The sequence below is a fragment of the Buteo buteo genome, chromosome 11, assembly GCF_964188355.1.
Source record: "Buteo buteo chromosome 11, bButBut1.hap1.1, whole genome shotgun sequence".
NCBI lineage: Eukaryota > Metazoa > Chordata > Aves > Accipitriformes > Accipitridae > Buteo > Buteo buteo.
In genome coordinates this window covers 38,898,395-38,911,424 of record NC_134181.1, presented here as the reverse complement: position 1 = coordinate 38,911,424, position 13,030 = coordinate 38,898,395, and the positions used below count along the sequence as shown (strand labels likewise).

General features: G+C 38.5%; 1 protein-coding gene across 4 annotated transcripts in view; it reads right to left on the bottom strand.

Annotated features, from left to right (window-relative positions):
* Positions 1-1,304: 1,304 nt before the first annotated feature.
* Positions 1,305-13,030, bottom strand: part of MED15 (mediator complex subunit 15) — a 30,285-nt gene continuing 18,559 nt past the window's right edge. For 3 of the 4 annotated variants that reach the window (XM_075041649.1, XM_075041652.1, XM_075041651.1), the window contains 9 exons: positions 7,193-7,335; positions 6,745-6,872; positions 5,715-5,849; positions 5,250-5,313; positions 5,016-5,082; positions 4,392-4,552; positions 4,020-4,186; positions 3,025-3,123; positions 1,305-2,865 (listed from right to left, as the gene is read on the bottom strand). In XM_075041649.1, coding sequence (XP_074897750.1) covers positions 2,729-2,865; positions 3,025-3,123; positions 4,020-4,186; positions 4,392-4,552; positions 5,016-5,082; positions 5,250-5,313; positions 5,715-5,849; positions 6,745-6,872; positions 7,193-7,335 — 1,101 coding nt within the window. In that variant the 3' untranslated portion in view covers positions 1,305-2,728. The remainder of the gene's footprint in view (positions 2,866-3,024; positions 3,124-4,019; positions 4,187-4,391; positions 4,553-5,015; positions 5,083-5,249; positions 5,314-5,714; positions 5,850-6,744; positions 6,873-7,192; positions 7,336-13,030) is intronic. The other variant, XM_075041650.1, reaches the window with a different exon arrangement.

Sequence of the window (13,030 nt, the reverse complement as noted above, 5' to 3'; positions counted from 1 at the left end):
GCTAACCCAATACCTTTCCTAATTGAAAAAGAAATGGTTTCAGGTAATCACAGTAACATCAATTTGCTGCATTCCTCTCTGCAGTCTGATTGCCACACCAGTGCCTATTATAAAAAAAGGCAGTTTTGCCACCACTCGCACAAACATTAGTGCACAGCTTTGTTGAGAGACTGAAGAGAACTAAGGCTACGTAAAGCCATTTTCACTGAACTGCGCTTTAATTCAACACTCTTACTCTTCACTCTCATTTCCTTATTACTGCTTTGAACATTTACACTGAAGTTTCGTGATATATTCTTCAGTTGCTATTGTCACCTCATTTCAAGTAAAAGCTGATCATGAATTAATTTTTATGCCATTTGTTCAAGAAAGAAAAGGATCAGACTTGTGTATTTCTGATTTCATAACAGATTTGTGTGTTTCTGAAAGACATGGAAGCCCTGAATTCTTCATAATGGGCATTTTCTGAATACACTTTTAATGCCCCAACAGCTGGTAAAGTACCCAAACATCAATACTAACTTACTCCCACTTCGGTGCAACCTTCCAAGGACTTGGGAATAAGCTTGTATTTTTTATTTTAGCAAGATCTATAAGCAGCTTATGACAGTTTGTCCATCAACAGAAAAGAAAGGCTATTAATTTGACATGTCGTGGGTACATGACCTACTTCCAGTTTTCATGATTTATTTCCCAAATGAGAATTTGCTGTATATCAGGATGCCGACCCCACCCTCTTGGTCTAACATCTCATTACATCTTGTTTGAAGGAACTGAGAGGTACTGCAGTGACAGCTCTGAAAACTGCACTAGGAAAGTTATTGTAAACCTGAGGGACATGCACGTTTTGCATCTATTTCCAGATGTGTTTTAACCAAATTGTTAAGAAAGAAAGGCTATAAATGTCTCAGTGTTAGACTCTGGCAACATCTTTAAAAACCCCACCTGTTTCTATCCTCATTTCTTGGGCTATGACTTAATTATATATTACAAACTATATTGGTGCTGCTGGTTCTTTTGCCCTAAGGAAAGAGTCAGCCATGTAACAGTACCAGTTAAAAAAACTATGTCTTTCATTTGTAGACACCATTACTAATCTCTTGACCAGGTCTTCCAATTCACTAAAAGGACAGTAAAGATAGTGTTGCATGGGATGAAGAGCCATTTATGACTACCTCCCCTAACTCAAAGCATATGAGCTTTCACTTACCATAGAACAAAGTAACCATCATCCAATGGACACAACAGAACTGGTTTCTAAGGATCGACATGGGAAAAGCAGTATAATGTTAGCATCCAACACAGGAATAATAATAAATTTATTACAATAGAAACAAACAGATAATGCATTAGTTCATGTACAAAATACTGATAGCATTCTGCTGCCTCAGTCAGTGCTTACTAAGTACCCACATTTAAAAACATCCTAAAACCGATGACACCACACAGATTTACGAAGGTCATAGCAATTTCTTGACACTACTGTAAGAGAGCCCAGCTACTCTTTAAGGTTTGCTGCACAATACAGGGAAATGGAGCAGGATATAATGGGAACATCTGAAATCTGAAATTCTTCTGCACCAGGAAATTGAGTGAGCAACTTATAATATAAGCATGGGGAAAATAAAACAATCACATTATGCATGAAATTAAAGAGTTACTCATGGCAAATGTTTTCATTAGAAGTACCCAACAATAAGGCAGCTGATGACTGACATGAGTGCCCATCATTGCTCAAGGCACAAAATATTAGTTGTCAGTTCTACTCCTGAGCTATGTTGTTATTCTTCCTTTTCTTTTTAAACAAACTGATGTAGCATAGAAGCATTGTGACTGAACTGCATCAACTCCCAAAGGAAGCCAGATGCCTCAGAGAGACCCTTAGTAAAAGAAGAAATGTAGCTACAAGCCTGCTGGATTGATTTGTGTTACCAGGGCTTTATACTGTTGGGCTTTTTCCCCCCACCTTTTTGTACACATTTACTGATTTTATAGAGGAAGTCAGTGTGCACATTAATATATCTTCTTTCTCATCACCTCACCCTTCTGGAGAAACATGTGGTCCATGCTAACCAAAACCTGTTTATACAAAGTAGTGTTTAAAACAAGCTATAAATTACTTCTTTGCTCTATTTCCCCACACCCACCCCCAAGTATAATTATCCAGATTTATCTCACATATTTGAGGGATACCTTAAAAAGCTGCAATTTATCCTGTCTCTGGGCAAAGCTAATAGGCAAAAAGATTCCTGCAACCACTGAGAAGTTTGCAAGCACATTCTAGTTGCAGCTAATTTATTTGTGGGGCATTATCAGGCCACAAAACATACAATGTGAAAGGAATACTGGCACTGAGCAAACTTTGAAGCAAATTAGGACATTTTCTCCCTACTCCCTCTTATACCAGACTCCCTGACGGAAGTCCACAAATAATTTCTTCTCTAAGAAGACAATAAAAACTCATCCTAATACAGTCTCAAGAACCATATATACACATTTTGTATATTTGAAAATGCTGGCAAAAGTCCACAGAGGCGGAAGATAAAAAGCATGAAAGCTAAGTCTAACATCAGGTTCTCTACTGAACCTGACACCTAGAAACAAAACAACGTAAGGCTTCTTTCTTCTGAAGTACCCTCCTCAAAATGCCTGTGATTTTCCAGTGGCATGTGGAAGAGGCCAGCTGTCAAGATCTTCTTTCTTGCTTCACAATTTAGAAAGTGAGATGTTATGCAGCAGAGAGGCAGGCCTGACGAATACTTTGTGCCCAGGTGTTTAAGAGTGCCGTGACTGAATGCTTGTCTGGAAGTTGCAATAGTTTTGAAGTCATGTACCGATACACCGACTGCAAAAAGGGATTGGCTGCTGGAAGAAAAAGATAACAGATAAATGGAGTTATAATAAAAATAAAATAAATAAAATTTTAAAAATAATAATTTTTAGAAGTGTAATATTAGGTGTTCACATTTCCCCACTACTACCACATACACATGCCCAACAAATGTCACGCTAGCATCCTCATACCATACTGTCTAGGATTTTTTATCCACAGAGGGCTCTGATCTGGATAGTCCGCTGGAACGCTGAGCTGTAGTGGTGGGACATTTGGAAGATTCTTGTCATCTAGAATGCAAACACACTTCCCATCAGAACAAAGCATTCCTTGCTGGACAGAGGGGTTTTTCTGTTTTCAATTCAGCTTGGTTTCTAGCCCCTGAACCCCAAGGAGGAACCAGGCTGTACATCTCCGTTTTTACTGGAAGGCAATCTCATTGCTCATTTTAGCAACACTCCTAAATTCTTTGATGATAAGCCTGGCAAACATAGCTCCATCTCTTACACATTTCTGCACCTTGCCAATCTCACCATTTCATCAGCTAAACTTCACTAAGTAAGACAGCTCATTTTTGAAAATTAAGTGCCTTATGTACTAATATTCAGGACAAAAGCAGTTCAGATTTCTCAAACGAAGGGTAGGAGGAAAGAACCTACTTTCCCCATTGGTGTCCAAGAGCAAAACAAGTTAACAGGCTACAACATTTTATGATCATTCAGCTGAGGTGAAAAAAAGATGCAATCCGAATTTCTTTCTTGAACATTGTCAGTTGAACCACGTTATCAGTGATCATTACTACAGATTGAAATAAACCCTCCCAAAAATTAACTCAACATTTCTCTAGCTCTGTCCTAGCTGTTGGAGGCAGAACAATTCTCACTTGTCAGCATAGGTCAAACCAGGAATCAAGATTGTTGCTAGCAACAAGTAATCTTCTAGACACTAAATGAGATTACCAATTGCAAATTCAGTGCAAAGAAAGGATCAGTGTGAATGACATCTCCAGGTATACCCTGAAGCAGGCTGTATAGAACGTCTATGCTATGAATCTGGTTAAGTACAGACTTTGTGCAGAAGTCACAGGTTGGCAAGATTCAAGACTGCTAGCAAAACACTCTTCAAATTTCTACAATCAAGCTCAGCACTTCTTTCTGATTTCAGCCTTTAGTTTCTTCTTGCTTACCTAGCTTGCATATGAGATGAACTGTGCCATTATTACTGCAATGGGAAGGGTCCAGGTTCACCAGGAATTTAGGATTTAATCTTGCAACTTCCCCTTGTAAGACATTTGGTATGGTCTGTCTTTCATCCTCTTCATATTTCCTTTTTCGAGGGGAAGCAACTGGGGCCCTATGCAAAATACAGCCCACAAAAGGACTAGGTTAAAATGTTATGCCAATGCTGCATTTGTCAAATATTTTACAGGAGTAAAAAGGAAAGATGTAACTCATACCCATCCATAAACCCATCTTTTTCTTTGAATAGTTTCTACAAATAATTATTTTTTCCTTAAATAACGAACATTTAAGACAAACAGCAGGTCAATGATACATACGTGATTGGTGGTCCATGAATTGCAGTCATAGCTGGCATAAATGTGCGGTAAAGGGAATGGTTGAAGACAGGTGAACGAATGTTGGCCAAAACAGCATCCAAAAGCGGCTGACACAAGTACTGCTGTTTGGTGGGGGGCACTGGGGGAGGTGGTGGAGTAGGCTAAAACACAAGAGAAGCCCCTTTTCTTTTAATCATCACCAAAAAAGAAATCTCTAATATTGATTCTGCAAAATTTTATAGCAGTAAACTTCCAATCCACAAAATGCAAAGTATTCTCAAAACTGCATACAGTAACATTAAGAAAGAAAAAAAAACAAAGGAAAAAAAGCTGTCTGCAGCTTTCATTTAGAAGTCTGTTCTGAAATCAGCTGCAAAAGATCACAGAAAGAATTACTGAAGTCTTTGCACAAAGCGCAAGAATTTGAAAGTTCAGTTAAAAGATATACAGGTGACTTACATGAAGTAAATGCTTGCCCATTTTTTTCCTGTTTTCTTATTTTGCCCAACCTTACTTGAAGTCTTAACAGTATGAGCAACAGGAAATCCAAAAAACTATCTTGCCAAATCATAAGACTTTTTGGAATTAACCGTTTATCTCTTGCTAGCGCAAAGAATTACGTACCACAGCCATATCATTTTTCAGCTTCTCCAGAGCAATTTCGCATTTCTGCAGTGTCTTCAGAGGGCACCTGCAGAAAAGGAGAAATTTCATCACCACAAAACGGTCACCTCGGCTGAAGCGTTTCTGCTATCTGAGCCCCACAGACAGCCTCAGTGCCAATATGGCTGGATGCTAAACAACAAATTCTGGAAGAGCTGGGGAATCTGATGTCCAGCCAAAAGGAAAAAGAGTTACCGTTTTGAAGGGTCAGTCAGGATATCTAAGAGACTCTTCATTTTACTCAGGTCCTTCTTCCTATCTGAAATAGTATCAGAGACACAAACACTGACTACAAGAATAGCTTCCATACTTGCAGACAGAAATACAGTATACTGTTACAAGTGAAAACATGAGCCAACACGGAAGAAAGTAGTGAGGATCAAAGATCTTTCATCTAATCATAAGTATATCCATTGCATAAGCTCTGTGTGTCTCAAAAACATCAGAAGTAAAGGAAAACTGATGGGAATTTAAGGATGAGGATTTTACCCACTCTTCACAGTAAAATCTTTACAGTTATTGGCAAGAAAGAGCAACTAACTTTCACTGTCATTTTTAATCCCTGGAATAGAAACCATCACAAAAGGCAAGGTATTGCTTCTTTCATCAGAAGAGATAGCTGAGAGAGAGAAATGCATGACTAAATATAGGGAACCTCACCTTCATTTTTATCTATTTTATTGATCATCCTCCGGAGGGGCTCAATGTATTTTGATAGCTGTTTGAGTTTCTCCAGATACTGTTGCTCCTCTGACTGGCTAGAACTGGCTGGACTCATGACAGAATTTGGATTTCCTGGCAAGAAGTAAAAGACTGCACGTCACAGGGATGATAAAAGGTACTGCAGAAGAGCATTCTCACATTTCAGAATCTACATCTGAAGTGTGGCACTCCAAAGTGTAGCTCACGTCAAATATCCAAATCCACAATTGGATGCCCTCCACAGTTTAATGCTTGTCCAACCCCCTAGTCTTTGTGTAGAAATAACATGTTCTGTGGACAGAACAGCAATTCCCATTTGATACATTTTTTTCTGAAAAGGTCCAAAGTTTCATATACCCATTTTCTAGGTCCTAATTTTGCCTTCACTCTGTGCATTAAACACTAAATCAACACACTGAATTTGCTGCAGTCTTCCTTAAGTCAGTGCTTTCCAAACTGCAGAGCACAAAACACTGGTATGAAAAGGAGCCACTATGTTACTTCCATTCACAGTGTCAGAAACTGCTTATTACATCTGGGAGACAGAAGAGCGCAATTGTCATAGTACACCTAGGAAGGTGTTTTGGAGCAAAGCAGCCTGCCACCTGTGATTAAGTGGTTACCTCCTTCACAATTGCATGCTGTTGCTAAGGGTTCCTTCCTGCATGGAACCAAGGAATCATTATGCCTCTATAAACTTGCCCTATTAAATTAAGTATCGTTCTTTTTTCAAAAGACTGGGGAAGTTAGAAAACCCCATTACATAGTTCAGTGACAAGAAAAGAGGTTTCACTTGATTTTGATTTGATATTCATGTTGTTGTGTTATGTGGTGCATGTCACATGTTCACTACTTGCAATGCTGGCTGCTTTGTAGAGCTCTCTAAAGTTTACAACGTGCCAAACAGTAACAGGTTTCCTGGGAACTATTACAGTTACCAAAACATACCCCAACTCATGGTCTGCAGTATAGTTCTCAGATCATTTACCTGGAGTATTTAAAGGACCTGGGGATGGGACACTAAAGTTCTGAGGTGTTCGTGCCGCTGCTGGGCTCTGGGATGGTTGTGGCGACGGACTGGGGAGAAAGCTGCTGGGTGATGGAGCTGGGCCAGAGCTGAAAAATAAGCATAAAATCAAACTTGCCAGAATCTGACAAGGAATCATGATCCGCCTATGAGCGGATATGCTTTTAGTAAGCATTGTTATAGCACTGCAGCTCTGCCAGTAGATTCGGTGAGGATTTCCTACACAGCTTCTTTATTTAAAATGGGTGTTTTCAGAGTGTATTTGGCACAATCCCACCTGTGCTCTCACTGAAGTTGATACTAAAATTCATTCACTTCAGTGGAAACAGAGTAAGACACACTGAATGCTTCTGAAAACCTCACCTTTACGGCACTGACAAAGGTCCTCAAAAGCTGCAGTCTAGCTCACCTGACATTTGAATTTGGCTGAGAAGTTGGCTGGCCTGGCTGAGGAGATGGCTGCGGCTGTGGTGGTGGAGGCATTGATTGAGGTGTTTGAGCTTGTTGCACAGGAGATGGGGATGACATCATGGTAATATTGTTCTGGCTGACCTGAAATGTGGAAAAAGGTAAGATCAGTAACAACAAAAGGGTGTAGAGGATGGGAACCTAACTAAAAGGTTTTACCTAGGGAAAGAAGTGTATCCTCAGGCCTACAAGAAATGAAAGTGTTAGTTTCCTGTTCTCCTCCACAATGATAGTCCCACCTGTACCACTCTTGAGGCTCTCAGGGCAGTACTTCATATCAACTTTACTAGAAATAACCATTAAAACTGCACATAATTTGAATAACTGTATAATAATTGTTTTTCATTTTGCAAACCATGATGTTGCAATTAAAATGTCAGAAGTGCCATCTGAAAAACCTGTACTTTATTAGAACTAAAGTAAAGAAGAGCAGGAAGAAAAGACAGTTCTAACTTGAGAATTAACAGCCATAAAAAACCCTCCTTATTTTGACATTTTAATTACAGCCTTCAAAGGTCTGTCAGACTTGACTGTAGCCTCCCAACTGGTTTTCTTTAGGAAGAAGGAAGAAAAAAAAATTAAGTAAGCCAAACCACCAACATCTTGTTTAAATATTCAGCTTTGAATATCTGGGTGGAGATAGAAACACTCCAAACTGCATGGCTGGGTGGAAAAAAAAAAATGAAGTAGTTTTCTGACCTTTGGAGAATGATGAGGTGTGCCTGAAGGACAAAAAGATGAACAACAGCATTTCCAGAACAGCACCAAACTCTAGGTAACAACTAAGTTTATTCTGTACACTCTAAAGTGCCAGAGCCAGATGATGCTCAAATTAGAGCAACTTCTCACCCTTCTTCTAAGGGACATTCTTCCCCTTGATCACTTAAAACAAACAAAAAAAAACAACCCTGTATCATGGCCAGAAGCATGGTATAGTAATGCAGATATCAGTGATCATTTTTGTTTAAGGCACATGAAGAGTTCTTATGACCTGAGGCTATAAATAAGCACTTATAAAGATAAACTGAATTAGCCCACATATTGTATGTAACTCAGTAACCCATGCGTCCATTCTGCAAGTCATTGATTAGCACCTTTATGAATCAACAATTGTTTCCCTCAGTCTAAACCATTTTTAAGCAAAGGTCCCAGTAAATCCACAAGTCCCAGACACTTCATGGGCACCGCAATTTGGCATTGTCCTTCAGTCACTTGTTAAATACCCATCTAAATCATCCAACTGTTTCCAGAGGACATGATATTTAAACATTAAAAAGTAAGTATTGCCTGGTCTACTTTTACATGTACACACTGAATATGACAGGAAATGCTTTACTTGGAATATCACATTACAGCTATGCAAGAGGTCACACTCCATTAAAAAAAAAAAAAAAAAAAAAAAAAAGGCTCAATCCCTAGCTGGGTGCAAATGTAAAACTACTAAACTTGAAGATACCAGTTTATCATCCATTAAAGCATAGTTTAAAATCAAATGCAGCTTAACGATTTTTATTTTTTTTTTAATCTTCAATAACCCCATTACCTTCACAAACTCTCCTACAAAGATAATGTCTAGAACAAATGAGGCTGAAACGATGTTTTAAATCGGCTTCCTTTTCTCCATAATCAACAAATACTGAGACTGTGCTTACTGTTTTTCATAGGAGGTGGATTCTTTAACAGTGTGTCTCCTCAACAGTTGGAAAAGCATTTCTAAGATTGAAAAGCATGGTCTGCCTCCCACAGATACCAAACATCTCACCACTGTTTGGAAGGAAGCTAGGATGAACTCTGCAAAAAGCACTTCCTGATTTTTTTACAATTCTATTTAACATTCTATTAAACAGCAATTGATTCAGAACTTACCCATATGGATGCTGCACCCATTTTTCATCAAGTCAAACTAAGACCACTTTTGAGTGGTTCATCACTTCCTGAAAATCAGGCCCCTTTTAAGTGTCTCAAGTTGGTTACATAAAATTACTTCTGAAAACTTAAATCCTTGTGTTTTGGGAAGGAAGGAAAAAGATTTCATTAGGGTTTTTTGCCAGATTTAAGCTTTTGTATCTACTTCAACACCAAGGTCCCTTCACATTAATTTACAAATGTTGCAGAAAAGCAAAGAACATGCAGCATCTACTGTGCATATAAGCATAGAATGAATTAGATTTTTTTTGCATTACCCCTTCTCATTTAAGTACATGCATAGGCAAACAGCTTCCCTTCTTGCAATAAATTTGCTCTCTGCCAGCTGAGTTTCAGAATACCAAAGGCTAATGTCTAATATTAAGCAAAATTGCAATATTTTCAAAAACATGCACTCAGAAGTATGCAATTCTGAACTTACTCCCTTACTTTTCTTTGAAAGCAGTTAATTTGCTAATAATAATTTCAGATGTTTTTCTATAGAACAGATCTAAAGATGCTTTCAGCTTCAGATTTCTACATTGTTTGCAGGATATTGATTAAGATTATAAAGATTAATGAAATTTCAACTTCTAGGGCATGCTCTTTCCAACCAACTCCCGCTAAAAAGAAGGCTTAAAAAACCAAACCCACCAATAAACCCAAAAGACAAAAAAAACTTCCCTCTGGAGCTTTAACTCCATTAAACTAATTTAGCTCCTCATTTAACTCCAGAGTTAAGCCATGGTTACTGACCGTTTGTATTTCCTTATGTATGTTGAAGATGAAAGGTATACAACTATGTCTTTTTTTTTCACTGCAGGATGAGAGTTTCTGCATCTACAAGCATATTCATGGACAGCTATTACAGCCCACCGAATGTGAATTTACTCTGCGACTCTACAGTGACCTGATTATGACACCAAGCCCTAATTTACTCAAGTCTTGCCCAAACAATATTTAGGCTTACATGACAAAAGTTTGCACTTAATGTCTACTAAAAAAAGCTATTCTTAGTGTTTAGAACACACCATGCTGAAAGGTAAATTTAGCTATGAGGCCTACCTCCAGTTCGCTGAGTCTCAGGCAAGGAACAGCACTCAGTAGATAAGGCTAACGAGAGTTTTTCAGAAGCTCCCAGTAGCAAGAGTGTACAACATGCAGAAGCTAACAGCAAGGAAAAGGAGACTGCAACAAGGAAGTGATGGGTAATAATGAGGAACAGTATAAACACTTTTAGTCTAAAGGAAAACTCTAGAAAGCATTTACACTACTGTACTTACAGTTTCATTGTTAAGTCAGTAAGCACAGCCTTGCCTAATCTGTTGCAAACTGGGTTTAAAGTTCACCATTATGCTGCTTTACGTGACAAAATGGAAACCCTGCAGAGCTTCAGATAAGTTCAGATACAGGTTTCCATATTCCCAGTCAGGCCAGTATCCCTTGCTTTATTTTAATATTAACTCAGTTTTACCTTTTTTCCTATATTTTCAGTTTGCTAAAGATTTCTGTGCCAACAATAAATTGGAAGTTCATACTATTGCAGACTGCAATAAATTTGTAGACAGAACTTGAAGCTTTTGACACTAGAGATACAGGAGAATGATTGGGATTAGCACATTAGTTATTTAATTGCTAAAGCAAAAGCTAAGTATTAGGTTAGTTTAATCTTTTAAAATTTCAAGATCAGCAGGTTTCTTGAGCCAACTGAAATACAGTTTATGAAACTTCTCTTAGCTGTTCCAAAAGTGCCACTAATATCAATTGTAGTTCATGTTTGGTAACTATTCAGGCACAAACAAACTTCAGATAAAAGGAAAAAAAAAAAGTCAGTTCTAATTCTCTGGCAATTCAAAAGACCAGGAGACTGTGGAATACAATGCCATATCAGTAAATATATTCTTTTGATTGAGAAGAGCATAATAGCAAAAAAATCCCAACCAAACCAAAAACTTAATGCAGAATCAACTGAGCCTTGTGATAAAAAAAATGACAGACTGACATTTTTGTCATATGGGGTAAAAATAGACAGACACACAGTATTGATACCACATCTGGTCTTTTTGTTGAAAGAGATTCTTCAGTGCAATACCAAGATCCTCTTCTAAAGAGAAAGATGCTCTGAACTACCTATCACCAAGTCTAAATGACTTTTGATACTGTAGTCAAGGAGGTGACAGACTCTTAAATGAGTAATTAATAACCAGATACATGCTACAGCCCTTTACTCCTATTGTGAACAGCCGCAAGGGCTCTGATGACAGGGAAGTTATACCCAACAGACAATATTATTTAAGCATTTTACAAAATTAAGAGGCATAAATGACAACTTTTCTAATTGCTAATCTACCTAGAACGTGAACAAAATGTTTTGGCAGACAACACTAGAGGTTCATGTTGATCCAGGGCTGTCAAGTAAACGACATGTCAGACTGCCTTTAAAAACATGCTTCCTACCACCATTAAACCATGACTCAGTCACTCATCCTACCACCTGCTTAGGAGCCATTTTCAGTCCAATCACTGTTCACAAAGAAATTTCCTTTCTTCTTCTGCCTTCTCTAGTTGTTCAGTCTTCTACATCATTTTCACAATCCTTGGCATGCTACTGAGAGCACTCCTTGATGACCAATTCACTTGGTGTCAGAAATCAAAGCTCCTCAATAACCACAGACATGACAGCACTAAAAGATCAGCCTATGGCACTGAATGCTTAAACTAGAGGTCTTCTGTTATGACTCAGATATTAAATATAAGCCAATCTAATACTTAAATATCTATCGGAAGGCCTCATCGTCAAACCAAACATTGTGAATATTTCATATGGGAGATGATTTTGTCAGTATATATAAACTGCTACAGATAATAAAGCTTGAAGTAAATTCTCCTTTGACTCAACAGCTATGCCTGGGTTTTATTTCAGTTAACATATAAAAAATGACCTGGACTGAAATGACCATCCATCTTAAATCAGAAACGACAGAGGTGTTTGCCTCGGTCTGCAGAATTTTTCTGGTCACTGTATCTACCTTAGCAAATTCTTGAGAAGAAAAGGCTGTGCCTACTAAACTTGATACAGCAGCACTAGGAAGCAGAGTTTCAGACATTCCACAGCCCCATGACAAGCTTGCAATGGAAACAAAAATGCAAAGAGTGAAGAAACGTTCATTAAACCTATAAACAAAACGCAGCGGTATTAAGAACTAAAACCGCACCTGGTATTAAATTTGAAAATTAGCATCTAGAAGAACAAGACATGATGTTCGTGAATAACAGATATAAAAATGCAGTTGAACACTATTCCGCCATCATAATATGATACGTATTTAAACCAACACCAATAACATAGGGATCAGCAAACTTCTGCAGAGCAGAGAGCAGCTTTGTGACTTACTGGTAAAAATTCAGTTCTACTTCTTTCTAGTTCTCCCCATTCCTGCTCCCCCCAAATGACACATTTTACTTGCAAAACATGACTGTGAGGTATTTAGCAGATCCGGACCTGCACCAGGCAGATGCAGTACTCTGACCTCATGCATCTTCCAGCAACAGCTGGATAGGTGCTGCCAGCCTGCCTACACAGGTTCTTCTCTGATGCAGGCACCAGTGGAATCCTTCTGGCAGTTCCTCCTACACAACCGTGAAAGAAGAGAACAGCTCCATTTTTCTTGGTCCCTGATACCATGCCAAGAAGCTACTCAAACTGAAATGAGCCAAGTTTTCTACTGATGAAAGAACCACCTGTACAGAGCATGAAGACATTATAAGTAAGGTCCCTGACACAATTCAGCCAGTACACTGCAGTACTGACTTGCAACACCCTCATAAATGCACACTCATGGAGCATGGACAAAGGTTAAACAGAAACCACAAA